Source organism: Lotus japonicus, chromosome 1, assembly GCF_012489685.1.
Source record: "Lotus japonicus ecotype B-129 chromosome 1, LjGifu_v1.2".
NCBI classification, from domain to species: domain Eukaryota; kingdom Viridiplantae; phylum Streptophyta; class Magnoliopsida; order Fabales; family Fabaceae; genus Lotus; species Lotus japonicus.
In genome coordinates, this window is record NC_080041.1 from 80374536 (window position 1) to 80389674 (window position 15139).

The following is a 15139-nucleotide window of genomic DNA, read 5'->3' on the forward strand; positions in this document are numbered from 1 at the left end:
AAAAAATTAAGAGTAACAACTCTACTAAATTACTTGATTGATGATGCTCTAATGCAGCAGTGCATTAGATTTTCCCATAGAAGCCTCATTAAGAATGATTAAGTCAACATTTATAGGGCTACATGTAAAGGAAGATGTAAAGAGGAAAGTAAAATCGAACAATGGAGAAATATTCTTTTTTTTAGTGAAGGCTGAATTAGATTATTTTAATCTAACTTGGTCTCCTAGTTTACTTGGAACAACAACACGAATACGAATACAAATCAAAAGTAGAGAGAAACACACAAAAGTTTTGTTCACGCAGTTCGGCTAAATTGCCTACCTCTGCGACTATAGAGCAGTTATAGTTCTGTTTATTGATTATCTTCTGAACACAATTATTAGGGTTACAATGTTACAATCTTATATAGGGATACTAACGATCAAGTTTACAATAATACTCACGAACCGATGAAATAGTTTGCATGCATGGTAGCATACTAGCATGTATAGGGTCAATAAAATATATATTTTCTGTTTTTAATATTATTTTAAACATTGTTATCTTAAATATTTATAAATAATTATGATAACAATCGAGATTAAAATGTGAGAGTGTACTCAATAATAACTCTTCATCTTTCTCGCATTCAACTGCATGATTTTCTACCATGATTTAGAAACCCAAGCAATCGCTAAATAACAGCTCTCTCGTATGATCCCTTATCCGTCGCATTGCATGCAAGTAAGTACCACCCTCCAAACAGAGTTTTCTCATGACCCCAACTTTTTTCCATAACCTTTTGGCCACAAAACTGATTGATACAGTGTTTCATGATTGGGTTCTGAATCATGGTAGTAAGAAAATCATCCTGTTGATTAATGCTATAGGAAGATGGATCTGAAAGAGTTTGATTTGATTTGTGGGGAAGAGTAGTTGTGATTCAGAGATTTTATTGGAAAGATAGAAAGAAAAACAAAAGGGAAGGACGTGAGTACTCTGTCGTGCATTTCGAATGTCATGGACCCCTTTCTCCATAAAGCTCTAATAAGCGTCACACAAATTATACCCGCACCACCATGACGGAGTCAAAGGTAACATGTCATTACTATTTGTTGTATCCATAAGTTTTCATGCTTTTAGACTTTTCTGCACCACATGTCCACATCTCTATGAAGAAATGTGAATATAATTAGAAATGAGATGCAAATAGGTAGGATATACTGTAATCATATTTTATTGTAATTTGTTTTTTATTGTATCAGGAAGGATAAACTATAGAATAATATTGATAACAATTTTATATTCCCTTTAATCTTCATCCCAACTTAAAGTAATTTCAATGTCAGGATTTTTGTCCTTCTTTCTTCTATTTTATTTTATTTTTTACACTTGTGCCCAATGAATTACTGGGTTTATCTTCTATTGTGAGTTCTTTGGTTTTGAGAGGATTCTCACCCTATGTTATTATGTTATGATGAATAAAAGATGAGTATTGAGTACAAGGTGTGGCAACCATAATGATCGACTTGTTCAAAATTTTAAGTGAGTTAATAAGTTTTACATTAGTTAATAACAGGCTAATTAGAGAAAATATATATATATGTGAAGACACTGACTCATTATCTTGAGGTTTTTAGTTAAAATGTAGTTTAGGATCATTATTCTCGTCTCATCTATTAAGCTCATTATTATAGAGTTATCTCCTATTTTGTCTTCCCTCATACTCTAGCAAGTGCTATTATTAGAGCTTAGAGCTGATGGTTCTAATCCTTTCTCCTTGATTTCCAATTCATGTATTTCTCTAGTGGTTTTTGTTTTCATCCCTTTTCCTTTCTCCTTGATTTTCAATTCATGCATTTGCGCTCTTACACTCTCTTCTGGTTTTATTTTCATTCTCTATTATTCTGCAGCTTGTCGTGTGGTTTTTCTAATTAATTTGTATAATCTAGCATTGTTGATTATGTCGTAATCAATATGTACAAATTTTAGAATTAAGCAAATACTAATTTAAATGACGAGTTAGGTTTTTTGTTAGTTTCTTAAGTGACTCAAGTTAGTTTCAAAAACGCAATCACTAAATTATAAGTCCTGTTAGACATAGTAACTAAATTTGTTGCGAGAGAGAGAGAACAATGAGAGAGAGAGAGTGGAGAGAGAGACAGAGGGAGGAGAGGGAACGTAAAGCAAACGTATGGAGGGAGAGGAAAACAGGTGCAGGGCGGCGGGACTACTGGAGCACTGGAGATAAGGGTGGGGTGGGAGGCCGAAGGAGTTCTCTCAAAGGGGATGGTGGTGGTAACATCACTTCCTTCTTCTTCTCTAACATTGCTACTTGCGTTGGAGAATTAGAACTGTGGAAGGCATTTCAAAGTTGGGGCAGAGTCTGGGAGATATTCATTCCTCAGAAGAGGGATCGGTACGGTCACAGGTTTGGATTTGTGAGATTCTTGAATGTCTCAAATCCTTCTGAGTTGGTGAAACAACTGGATAAGCTGGTGGTGGGGGGAAGAAAGCTCTTTGTTAATCTCCCCAGGTTCACGAAGGCCAACAGAGAGAATCCAGTGATCTCAGGGGCATCCAACAATACTAGTTGTGATCTTAAAGGAGTTAGGAAGGGGCAACAACAGAGCCAGAACCAAAAAAACCTAACTGTGAAGGATTCTAAAAGATCATACATTGATGCACTGGTTCACGGAACTAGCAAGGTAGATCATAACATCACGAAGGACCGGGAAAGAAGGAGCTTTCAGAAAGGGTCAACAAGAGTAGTGGATAATGTGGACCTAGACATTCACTTGGATGCATGCTCTGGAGATTGGTTGGGGAGAAGCTATGTTGGAGAAATAAAGGACATTACACAAGCACACTCCTTGCAAGAACAATTGCTGCTCATGGGTGCCTGCTCAATCCAAGTTAGAACAATGGGAGATAACCTCGTGCTCTTCACAGGCAAGGAAGGAAGGGAGTTAGATTACATGCTATCGAATGAGATGGATTGGATTAACGAGCACTTTTCTTCATTCGAACCCTGGAGCCCTGTTATTGTTCCAAGAAACAGAGTGGTGTGGCTAAGGTGCGAAGGGGTCCCCCTTAATCTCTGGACGAGGCAGTGTTTTGAATCCTTGGTGAGAAGTGTTGGGGAGCTAATCTCAGTCGATGAGAGAACCACCACGTTTAGCTCTTTGGATGTGGCGCGAGTGCAGGTGAGAACGTCACTATTGGAGTCTATCCAGATCTCAAAGAGGGTGAGGCTGAATGGTGTGGTGTATTGGGTGAGGATGGTGGAAGAACTAGCCACGCAAGAACCCCAACTTCAGTGTCGATGTGCTTCGAGCTCGTCCTCTGAAGACACTTACTCTGAGTGGCTTGAGAAGGAGGAGGGATTATCTTCAATCGGAGAAGATGAAGTAGGCGGTGGCTGGGAGAACGAGGGGCACCCTGGTGACGGCGGCAACTCCAAAACCCTAGCAAAGGATATCACGTGCGGTAGGCGTGGCAATACAGAAGAGGAAATTAAGACAGCAGGGTATAAGAAACAGACTGAGAAAGCCACAGAGAAACATGATAGTGGTAACTCTCGAAGACAGGGGGAGCCAAACGACAAGGTCAACGATAACCAAGAGTTGAACGTTGATACTGACATGCAGCAGCGTGAAACAGAGTTTGTTAGCTTGACAAAATTGAATCCTATTAATGCTAATTGTTTCTCGGGGTCTGTTAGGAGAGAGTCAACGAAGAGGGGCCCACCTCCTAGTTTGAACCAAACTGATAACATTATTGGGCCGGTATGCACTGAATTTGAGGCCCAATTAGAGGGCCAAGGGGAATCAGGACGGGTCATGACTCCCTCCGACCCAATTGAGAATTGGTCTGAATGTAATGGTATAGGGGAACCGTTGGATATAAGGGAGAAATCTCCTTTTCTTTTAGATCAAGTGGTGGAGCAACCAGAACCACAAAACTCCACAACAGACAGGAACAACGCTTTTGCTTCTCAGAACGGAAACGGAGTGCCAAAATTACTTCGCAGTGGGGAGGAACCTTCGTGGTTGGATGATTTAGAGGATGCAAGAGGAATCTCAGGTAGCAGCCACAGAAGCACTCGCTCAAGTGACACAAGTATGAAGGAACACCGCAAGGAGGTTAGGCAGCATATGTTTTCCCTTTGCAATTCATTATCTGACTCTGGCATTATGAATTGCAATAAACTGTTCTGGGACAAGTTTCTGGAAACTGATGCTAGTCATTTATGGGGACTGGGGAAAGAACTTGGTGTCACATACCAAGGGAATGAGGAATCTTTGATTGATAGAATTCAGGCTATGGAACAAAGGGATGTGGAGAACCTGGCAGCTAATACAAGCCAAAGAGGGGAAGAGGCATATAATCCATGAGGATACTTACCTACAATATCAGAGGTTTGGGGAATAGTGTTAAGTGGAGAATTATCCGTGAGCTGATTATTAAGGAAGAGGTGAATTTCGCCTGCTTCCAAGAAACCAAGTTGGAGACCATTGATGTGAGGTTGTGCAAATCACTTTGGGGGGATGATTTATTTGAATGGACCTTTTTACCAGCAATTAACAGAGGTGGTGGCTTGCTTTGTGTGTGGGACAGAAGCACCTTCAAACTGTTTCAGGAGCATATAGGCAGGGGATTTATTTGCTTACTAGGAGAGTGGGGGGAAGATGGTTTGCCTTGTATTTTTACCAACTTCTATGGCTCCTGTACTATGCATGAGAAGATTCAACAATGGGAAGAACTTGTTACTCTAAAGACCAGCTTTCCAACTTACCGGTGGTGCATATTGGGGGACTTTAATTCTGTCCGTTCCTCTGAGGAGAGACGAGGCAGTGCAGCTGATTCAGATGCTTACCGTAGAGATACAATCGAATTCAATAGCTTCATCAATAACATGGAACTATTGGATTTACCTTTGGTAGGGAAAAGGTTCACATGGTTTCGACCGAATGGACTTGCGGTGAGTAGGTTGGATAGAGCGCTTGTGTCGATGGAGTGGTTAGAGACTTGGCCAAACTGTTTTTTACAAGTCATGAGTAGAGATATCTCCGACCATTGCCCGCTAATTCTTAAGATCTCTACTCATGATTGGGGCCCCAAACCTTTCCGAACTCTCAATGGTTGGCTACAAGACCCAAGATTTAAAGCTTATGTTGAGAGGGAGTGGAATGAGCTACAAATTCAAGGGTGGGGAGCATTTGTTCTCAAGGAAAAATTAAAGGCCCTCAAAACTCGGCTGAAGATTTGGAACACCGAAGTCTTTGGTGATCTAAACCAACAAAGGAATACATTAGCCCGCAAGCTTGAGGATCTTGATAGAAAAGCGGATGAGGAGGGATTATCGGAGGAGGAAAGATTAGAAAGGAGAGCTACCCAATCCGAGTTTTGGAAGATTGCTAGACTTAACGAGTCTCTCTTACACCAAAAGGCTAGAACAAGATGGATCAAGGAAGGAGATTCCAACTCTAAATACTTTCACTCCCTGATAAGATGGAAAAGGAGAAAAAATGCTATTGTGGGACTTAACGTGGAAGGAGCTTGGCAAGAAGACCCGACATCAATAAAGTTAAAAGTGAAAGAGTTCTTTGAGAGGAAGTTTGGCAAGGACAATGAGAGGCCCCCAAAGCTAGATGGTATCCACTTTAATCAATTATCTCAAGATGATAATGCACTCCTTACGACACCATTTGATATGGAGGAAATTAAGGAAGCAGTTTGGGATTGTGATGGAGACAAAAGCCCTGGACCGGATGGATACAACTTCAAGTTTATTAAATCCTTTTGGCATCTATTGAAATTGGATCTGAAAAAGGTACTAGATGATTTCTATCTTAGAGGTGCATGGCCAAAAGGGAGCAATGCTTCATTCATAGCTTTGGTTCCAAAGACGGAATCTCCTGTGGATCTCAATGAGTTTAGACCAATCTCTCTTGTGGGAAGCATCTATAAAATTGTCTCCAAGATTCTATCAAAAAGATTGAAATTAGTGCTGCCTAAGTTGATTGATTTGAATCAATTTGCTTTTCTTGGAGGGAGGAATATGTTGGACAGTGTTTTGATTGTCAATGAAGTTGTTGATGAAGCAAAGAAGAAAAGAAAACCAACAGTTATTTTCAAGGTGGACTATGAGAAGGCGTATGACTCAGTACGATGGGATTTTCTCTTCTATATGTTACAAAGGATGAATTTTTGTAGCCGGTGGATCAACTGGATAAGAGGTTGCTTGGAATCCAATTCAGTCTCTGTTTTGGTTAATGGTAGCCCTGGACCGGAATTCAAAATGTGGAAGGGATTACGACAAGGAGATCCGTTAGCACCTTTTCTCTTTCTATTGGTTGCGGAAGGCTTAAATGGCCTTCTCAAGAGGGCGGTTCACCTCAATAAATTCACAGGATTCAGGTTGGGTATGAATCAAGAAGTGGAGGTCTCAATGGTACAGTTTGCAGATGACACACTCTTTATTGGGGATGCAACACCACATAATATTCTAACCTTAAAATGTGTTTTAAGATGCTTTGAATTGGCTTCTGGTCTGAAGGTCAATTTTTTTAAGAGCAAATTGATTGGGATTGCAGTTGGGAATCAGATTCTGAGAGGCTTTGCTAATACACTACATTGTAGGATCGAGGGCCTTCCCTTTAAATACCTTGGGTTACCGGTTGGAGGAAATCCAAGAAGGGTGGCTTTTTGGGATCCGGTGATATCAAGGATAAAGAAGAGATTAGCTTCTTGGAAGAACAAAGTGCTATCTTTTGGAGGAAGGATTTGTCTGATAAAGAGTGTTCTATCATCACTCCCATTATTTTTCCTATCATTCTTTAAGGCACCGGTGATTGTAATTAACACTTGTCATAAAATCTTGAGAAGATTTCTGTGGGGTGGAGGAGAAGATAATAATAAAATAGCTTGGATAAGTTGGGAAAAAAATTGCAAATCTAAGGAAGAGGGAGGCTTGGGAATCAAGGATTGGGGACGATTCAATAAAGCACTATTAGGAAAATGGAGATGGAGGTATTTGACTGAGAAAGACAGCTTGTGGCATAAGGTACTTTGTGCAAAGTATAAGGGCCCAAATGTATCTAAAGCTTCTTCGTGGTGGCAAGATCTGAAAATCATGTGCTTCCCACAAGGGAATGATTCGTGGTTTGAGGATCAATTGCGTAGGAAAGTAGAACAAGGTGATGACACTTTCTTTTGGTCGGATGTGTGGCTTAATAATCTGAAACTGAGTGAAAGATTTCCAAGGCTGTATTCTCTGTCAACACAAAAGGAGCACTCCATCAAAGAGATGGGATCTTGGCAAATTGGAACTTGGAGCTGGCACTTTACTTGGAGAAGAGCCTTAAGAGACTTTGAGGTGGAGCTTTTCAATCAACTATTGAATATTCTGCAAGTATTTGTCCCATCCGCGAACACTTCAGATAAATGGATCTGGCTTCCCAACCCAGAGGGAATCTATACGGTTCACTCTGCCTATGCCAGTTTGCTTGCTCTGAGTACCAATACTGGTGGTGATGTTTTTAAGAGCTTATGGTATGTTCCCTCCCCCTCAAATGTTTTAGCCTTCACATGGAAGATGTTCCATGACAGAATCCAAACACGAGACAATCTGAGGAAGAGACAAGCGATTCCCTCACAATCTGACTTACGTTGTCCATTTTGTGTGTCACAAGAGGAAACCTCATCTCATCTCCTCTTCTCTTTCCCTCTATCATGGAATGTTTGGATGGCCTGTTATAAGTGGTTTGGATTTTATACGGTTCTTCCAAAGGATGGGAAAGAACATTTCCTGCAGCATATTTATCCATGGAGGTCTAATTCACAAAAACAATGTGCTTGGGTGGTCTGGACTGCGATAATTTGGGCATTATGGAACCTCAGGAATGGTAGCATCTTCAGGAATGATCAATTGGACATTGATAAGGTGCTGGATGGGATCCAATTTAGATCATGGAGCTGGCTCAGAGGAAGGAAAAAGGATTTCCATTGCTCACTCTATGAATGGCAAGTGCAACCAGCTCTTCTTATTGCTGCCCTGTAAATCAGTGTGACATATTCTGATTTATATATTATCTATCTGGATGCACTATCTTACACAAAAGCTATGCAGCAAAGCTATCCTTACTTTCGCTCCTGTATCTTCCTGGCTATTCCTATTGCAGATTCTGTGGAGCTATTAACATAAGGACTACCATTGGGACTTTTCAATTTGTTTACTTATTTAGTGGGGAACTTCTGTTAGTATCTTTTGTGTCGGATTTTGGTTTGCTCCTGCGTGAGCTTTCTCCTCTTGCTGATTTATTTAGTAGTTGGTGCTTTACTAACTTCTATCCTTTTTGTAAATGGTTGGAGTACCCATAGTACTCCCTTATATATCAATTTTGACTTACCTAAAAAAAAACTAAATTTGTTGCGAATGCAAGTGAAAGTTTGAAATCTCACATCAATTAAAAATTAGTAAAGGAAGAGATAATATAAAAGATATGACAAAAGATATGACACAATACTACATATCATAAGATTTTAAGTGGAGATACATTACTATGATTTCAGTGATTTGTAAGAATATTGCGATTTATAGACCACTTAAAGTGTCAATCCACTCCCGACATTCACTCTTGTGACAGTTTTTGAGTGTCTCAACATAAAAAATTTGAAAAGAAAAAAAAAAATCTATTCCGTAGTGCTGAAAATCCGACAAAAAATAAGTGTTTGGAGTGATAGCATTAAGTGATATACTATTTTTTTTTTGTAAATTAATGATTTTTAAATTATTGCAGGCTTCGAACCTGAAACAGGTTGATGGTTGAAGATTTTTTCAAACCAACAAACCACTATGGTACAAAATTAGTAACAAGCCAAGAAATTTATATATTTTTCAATAGTCATGTTCATAAACTACTCAAAAATAACAACATTTTCCACACAGTCTATTTTTCTCTTTCTCTTTATCTTTCTATTTCTATATGGTCTATCGCTTTTTCTAACTATTATCGTCTCCCTAATCATCTACATCCAGAGTAATGATATATACACACCTCCCTTTTTAAACACTTCATTTCCATCTATTTTTATTTCTATCTCTCTCCTCTTATCATCTATCACATCTCATACTTTCTCTCTCTTACTTTTTCTTTTTTTCCTATCTCTCTTACATTATTCTCTACATCCATTTACTATAGACCACTCTATACCGATTTTTCAAACACGAATTCCCTATTTTGTCCCAAAATTAAATAAACATATTTAGTATTCACATTGTAAGCAGACATTCATTCATTATCTTATCCCAAGAGTAGTGTGATTCATAGTGCCAAAGGATAAAAAGACAAAACCCATGAATGAAATCCTGCCCCTTGATTTTCATCAAGTTTTTTTATGTAGTCTATTTCCATCAAGTTTATATCTTAACCACCCATTATCTTCAGATTAAGTATTATGAAATTATGAGCATAGAGATTATATTCATTCATTATTTTATCCTACCCAAGAAACTCATATATATAGCCAAAGAAGTTGGACAGATTGGTGGTGACTTACAGGTTAAGGCAATCATCATACAAAATACCCAAAGAAGAACAGAAATTCATAGCTATCTAGCTAGCCAGCCATGGCTGATAGAATGGAAGAACAAGAAACAGAACAAGAGAAAACAACAAGAAGAAAGATGAAGAAGATCCTTCTCATAATAAACTGTGCCTTGTTAGCTCTAGGCACCAGTGGTGGTCCCCTCATCATGCGTCTCTACTTCATCCACGGCGGCAAACGTGTCTGGCTCTCCGCCTTCCTCGAAACCGCCGGATTCCCCCTCATGCTGCCACCCCTCGCCGCCGCATACATCTACCGCCGCCGCCAGAGCAAAAAAACATCATCAGCGGCGGTCATATCGATGAAGCCTCGTTTGTTTCTTGCTGCAGCTGTCATCGGAACACTCACCGGCGTCGATGACTACCTCTATGCCTACGGCGTGGCGCGGCTCCCGATTTCCACCTCCGCCCTCATCATCGCCTCTCAGCTGGCCTTCACCGCCGTCTTTGCCTTCCTCCTGGTGCGGCAGAAGTTCACTGCTTACAGTATAAACGCCGTCGTGTTACTCACCGCCGCTGCCGGGGTTCTTGCCATGCACGCCAGCGGTGACCGCCCCGCCGGCGAGTCATTCAAGCAGTACGTTGTCGGTTTCGTGATGACCCTCGGCGCCGCTGCATTGTACGGGTTTGTTCTGCCCCTCACGGAATTGGTGTACAAAAAGACCAAACAAATCACATACTCTCTGGTCATGGAGTTTCAGTTTGTTATGTGCTTCTTTGCTTCTCTTGTTTGCTGTATTGGGATGATCATCGACAATGACTTCAAGGTTTTCCTCTTTCTTTCATTGCTCTGTTCTCTCTCGTTTTTATCTTTCTTTCAATGCTCTGTTCTGTCTCTGTTTCACTTTCATTGAATGCTCTGTTTTATTGATTTCTTTTCAACATATGGAAGTGAATCATAATAACTGCCCTTAAACTAGTTAAATTGGAAATTTTTCATCAAAATGTTTAAATATTTAATGAAATTTTTTCAAGGGTACCCTTTAGCATGATCTGAAACAATTGATTGAATTACCTAAAAAATTTGGAAATTTTTCAGTTTTTGTGATTTGGGGTGTTTGAAAAATTTCAGGTGATTCCAAGGGAAGCGAGGAATTTTGGGCTTGGAGAATCCATGTACTATGGTGTGCTAGTGTTGAGTGCGTTTATGTGGCAGGCTTTTTTCTTGGGAGCAATAGGGGTGATATTTTGTTCATCGTCTCTGCTTTCTGGGATTTTGATTGCTGTGTTTCTGCCAGTAACTGAAGTACTGGCGGTTATTTTCTACAAGGAGAAGTTTCAAGCGGAGAAGGGGGTTTCTTTGTTTCTCTCAATTTGGGGTTTTGTGTCTTACTTTTATGGTGAGATCAAACATGCTAAGAAAGTGAAGAGGAACTCAGAAACAGAGTTGTCTCAAATTAATGTTCCTGATTTATGATTGCAATGGAGTATGTTTTTTTCTTTGAAAAATGCTCAAAATTATTGACAATTACCACTTAGGTTTTGTGCTATAGCTTCTGTACTTTAATTTATGTATTTATGTATTGATCCCAAAAAAACCCCACGGATGGTGTATTTAATGTTGAATAATGTTACTCACACACCTCTCTTTTGAGGTGTGTGAGGTGGAATGATGAGAGAGATAGGAAGAAAAGAAAAAGTAAAGGAGAGAAAGTATGAGATGTGATAGATGGTAAGAGGAGAGAGATAGAAACAAAAAGAGGTGGAAATGAAGTGTTTTAAAAATGAGGTGTGTATATATCATTACTCGAGAATGTTTGATTAAGGTGCACACAATGATTCTACAAAAGATTAAACCAAGATATCTTGGACCTCCTCCTTTCAACATATATTCACTCATTCTTACTATTTATTACTATTTGAGCTCATGTGGTAAAACATCACATGTTACCAACATCACATTATAAAAAAATTGTTTAAATGACTCATAATAAAGTTTGAATCAAATAACTCATCATCTAATTATATTGGAGATAAGTGAGTTGGAAATAAATTAATAAACAAAATATATAATTCAAACTCACTTATCTCCAATGTGATTGGATGATGAGTTATTTAACTCAAACTTTATCATGGGTCATTTAGACAGCCCTTATAAAAAAGTTGTAATTTAAACAAAACCTCTCAAATGTTTTCAGATTTCAGTTTTAAAAGTAAAATTAAGAATTATTTTTCTAAATTTTGTTTGAAAACTGATTATCTATAATAAGTTATTTTTTTTTTAGTTTAAATCAAAAATGGTTTTCAATACATAAAAATATTTTAAAAACTAAGAAAACGCTGGAATGAAATGTTTTGTAATTTTAAAAATATGTAATTTAAAATTTAAAAATAGAAATTGAAAGCAACTCTTCAAAATTCGGTTTTAAAAATTGAAAATAAAAATCCATTTTTTTTATACATCGGAAAATGACAAAGCGAAGCAGAAAAACTAAATAAGCCCTAGCTCATCCTTTAAAAGGATGATTTCAAGCTCACGAGGGGGCGAGTTCAATAGACAAACTTCGGCATCATGGAGACGGCAAGCTCTCTTAACTAACCAATCCGTCGCAGCATTCTCCTCATGAGGGATCCAATACACCTCAACTCTATAGTTTCGATTTAGGAGACTGCATATTTCATTAAGCACCACCGCTTGAGCATGAAGACTGATATGAATAGGATTCTTTAGCACACTCACCCGCTCCCTGCAATCCAATTCGCAATTTTTAAAAACATATTTAAACAACTTTTAAAAACTTTAAACAGAATATGCTCTTACTTTTCAATTTCTAGTGAATTTTTGTTTGATAAAATATGATAAAGAAAACAAGATCTTGAAAATTTTAAATTAAATTATCAACTTGTAACAAAATATGAAAGTCAGGTGGATCAACACTGCGTCAGCTTCACTCAAATAGTAGTCAAAAAGCAGACGGCCATTTCGTGCCAGCTACCAACGTGGGAATTATTATACTACTGTTTATTATCCATCCAAATTCTACACACCATAAAGCATTTTTGGCGGGCGGTCAAATCAAAGGGAACATAGTTATTGCTAAAGGACAAAGTTTCATAGTCTATATCAATATTTGGAAAAGCGTACCTCCCATTCCAAACATATTATAATAGTAGAATTTCACGCTTCAATCTCTTCATCTCTTTATGATTTTTTTTTTATAAACATTCGGTATCGATCACCATTTTGATGGCGCCAGCTTTAAGATTTAATCACAGTTAAAACTTCTTATCCTTCTTCCATAGTGTATCGTGTGGGATCGAACTCAAGAGTTCTTCCCACACACTAAGCCTGTGTTGCCAACTAAACTATCTCTCTTGGGTAATCTCTTCATGAGTTTAATTTCGTATAAAGAACATTAAAATTCAATCTTTTAAAAATATATATGACATATTCTCATTTAGATTTATAATTAAATGAATAAAAGTAGTGTTTTTTTTATTTCAGATTTTGACAGATTGGGCGAAAAATTCAATTTTTTGTCAAATTGAGTCAAAATTGTTTAAATTAATATTGTAAAGTGGAAAAAAATTGCACTAGTGGTTGAGAGCAAGGATAAAGGGCACTAAGCCATTTGGTCATAATAACATAATATATTTGATTATAAAAATCACTGCGTCACTAGTTGAATTAATGAGCCACTTACTCCCAGAACTGGATCAATCTTCACCAAGCATTGCACTATGGACTCGGGCACCACTGTAAACATACAATCTACGCTCCACTGCCCGTTAACTATCACATCTGCAAGTCTAATATTTGTATCAGAGATGTGTACAAATGGCACTTGAGCAGCAAGAACTCCGGAGCCACTCCAATCGTCATACCAAAACGATGAAGCACCATTTCCTAGCCGGAATTGGAAGCCACTGCGAAGCGAGTCCCTTGCTCGAAGCAGCCCCTTCCACAACGGAGAGGAAGCCGGATTGCTAGCCACCTCCAAAATTGAGGTCCCTTTCAGATACTTATGGGTCAATGCATGCACCCAAAGCTTGTCATGCTTCTGCAACAGATCCCAAACTAATTTCCCCAGCAAGGATGTATTTGCAACAGAAGGATATTCCTGGCTCTGTAAGTCTCCAGGCCCGGTGCCCTCCTCCGGCGACTGGTCCTGGATTTGGAAGCTTCAAGCTCCTGAGAAGGTGAGAGTTTTCGTCTGGCTCCTGATGCATGGTGCGCTCCAAGTTAATGAGCATCGGTTCCGGTGCCATCTTGCATCCACCCCTGCCTGTTCCCGTTGTTCTCACCCCGTTGAAGATAGCCTTCACTGCCTTCGTGATTGCCCTCACTCTCGTGAGGTGTGGACGAGGCTACATGCGTTAACTTGGCCTCGCTTCATGTCAGCGACGGCTACCACATGGGTTCGTATTCAGGCTGTTGGTCCTCATGGAACTTTGTTCGTGGCGGCACTTTGGGGACTGTGGCGTTGGCGTAATAATACGGTCTTGGGAGAGAATGACTGGAATGTGGATTTGGCTGTCAGGTGGATCCGCCAGGAACATAATGATTATGAGCGGATTCTTGGAATGGGTTTAGACTCAGTAACTGGACTTGTTCGTTGGAAATTGCCTCCTACTGGTATCTTCAAATTGAACACGGATGGAGCTTTTAATCCATCGACCCAGAGGCTGGGCATGGGTGGTTTAATTCGCGACTCCACCGGAGCATGGAAGAAGGGGTTCTACGCTGGTATCACTGGTGGTAATTCCTTAAAAGCTGAAATCCTTGCCTTACGGTATGGACTTTCTGTTATGTGGGATTTGGGGATTAGGGATGCAGTCTGCGAGGTGGACTGCCTTGAAATCGTGGAGGTCCTCCGGGATGGAAATTTTGACTTCCACATTCTTGCTTCTGAGTTCTGGGAAATCCATGGCTGGCTCCGTCGTGATTGGAGAGTGAACTTAGGGCATGTACCTCGAACTGCTAATGATGCAGCGGATTGCTTAGCTGATTTGGGGTCTATTGCTCAATGCCCCCTTAGTTGTTTGGAGGACCCTCCTCCTGAGCTTCATCCCATTTTGGCTAGGGATTTGTTAGCCTTATAGTCTTTTAATTTTCCGATGTACCAAAAAAAAAATGAGCCACTTACTCCATACTTCGATCAAGTAGATCAGTAGTCCGACTTTTAAAACACTACTTCAACATTCACTTTTTAACACTATTTTATTTACTAATTTAAATTTATGCAAATTATTAAATTAAAAGTGAAACTCATATTTTAAATAGTTTCAAATGAGTTTTAACGTATCAAATGAAAATGAGTCTTAAAAAATGAATGTTTTAATGTGTGTAGTTATCACTTTTCTTTATGTATAAAAAAATTGAGGAGGACTTCATTCACTACAAAAGTAAGTTAAAAAACTTACTCTAAATCTTAACCGTTGATTTTATTAAAAACTAAAGGTTGAGATTAATTTTTAAAAAACTCTCACGTGACTCATCCCTCTGTTTCCAAAACCCCTTGTGACCCTTTTCTTCCCCTTTCTTCTTCGTGAAAACATAACAGAGGAAATGTCAAACCCTAAACCCATTCTTGCTGGAGGTTGCGCT

At 39.1% G+C, this 15139-nt stretch overlaps 1 protein-coding gene across 1 annotated transcript; it reads left to right on the plus strand.

Moving 5' to 3' along the window:
- The first annotated feature begins 9418 nt into the window (after nucleotides 1-9418).
- Nucleotides 9419-11081, plus strand: LOC130718515 (purine permease 3-like). Its single transcript, XM_057569118.1, has 2 exons — nucleotides 9419-10358; nucleotides 10664-11081. The coding sequence occupies exons 1-2, from the start codon at nucleotides 9615-9617 to the stop codon at nucleotides 11006-11008; spliced, it is 1089 nt and encodes a 362-aa protein (XP_057425101.1). The 5' UTR covers nucleotides 9419-9614; the 3' UTR covers nucleotides 11009-11081.
- The last annotated feature ends 4058 nt before the right edge of the window (nucleotides 11082-15139 follow it).

What these genes read in the sequence shown, in the direction of transcription:
- LOC130718515 (XM_057569118.1), top strand. Translation starts at nt 9,615, where the DNA reads ATGGCTGATAGAATGGAAGAACAAGAAACAGAACAAGAGAAAACAACA. An exon ending in TCATCGACAATGACTTCAAG is followed by an intron (nt 10,359 to 10,663) that starts GTTTTCCTCTTT and finishes GAAAAATTTCAG; the next exon opens with GTGATTCCAAGGGAAGCGAG.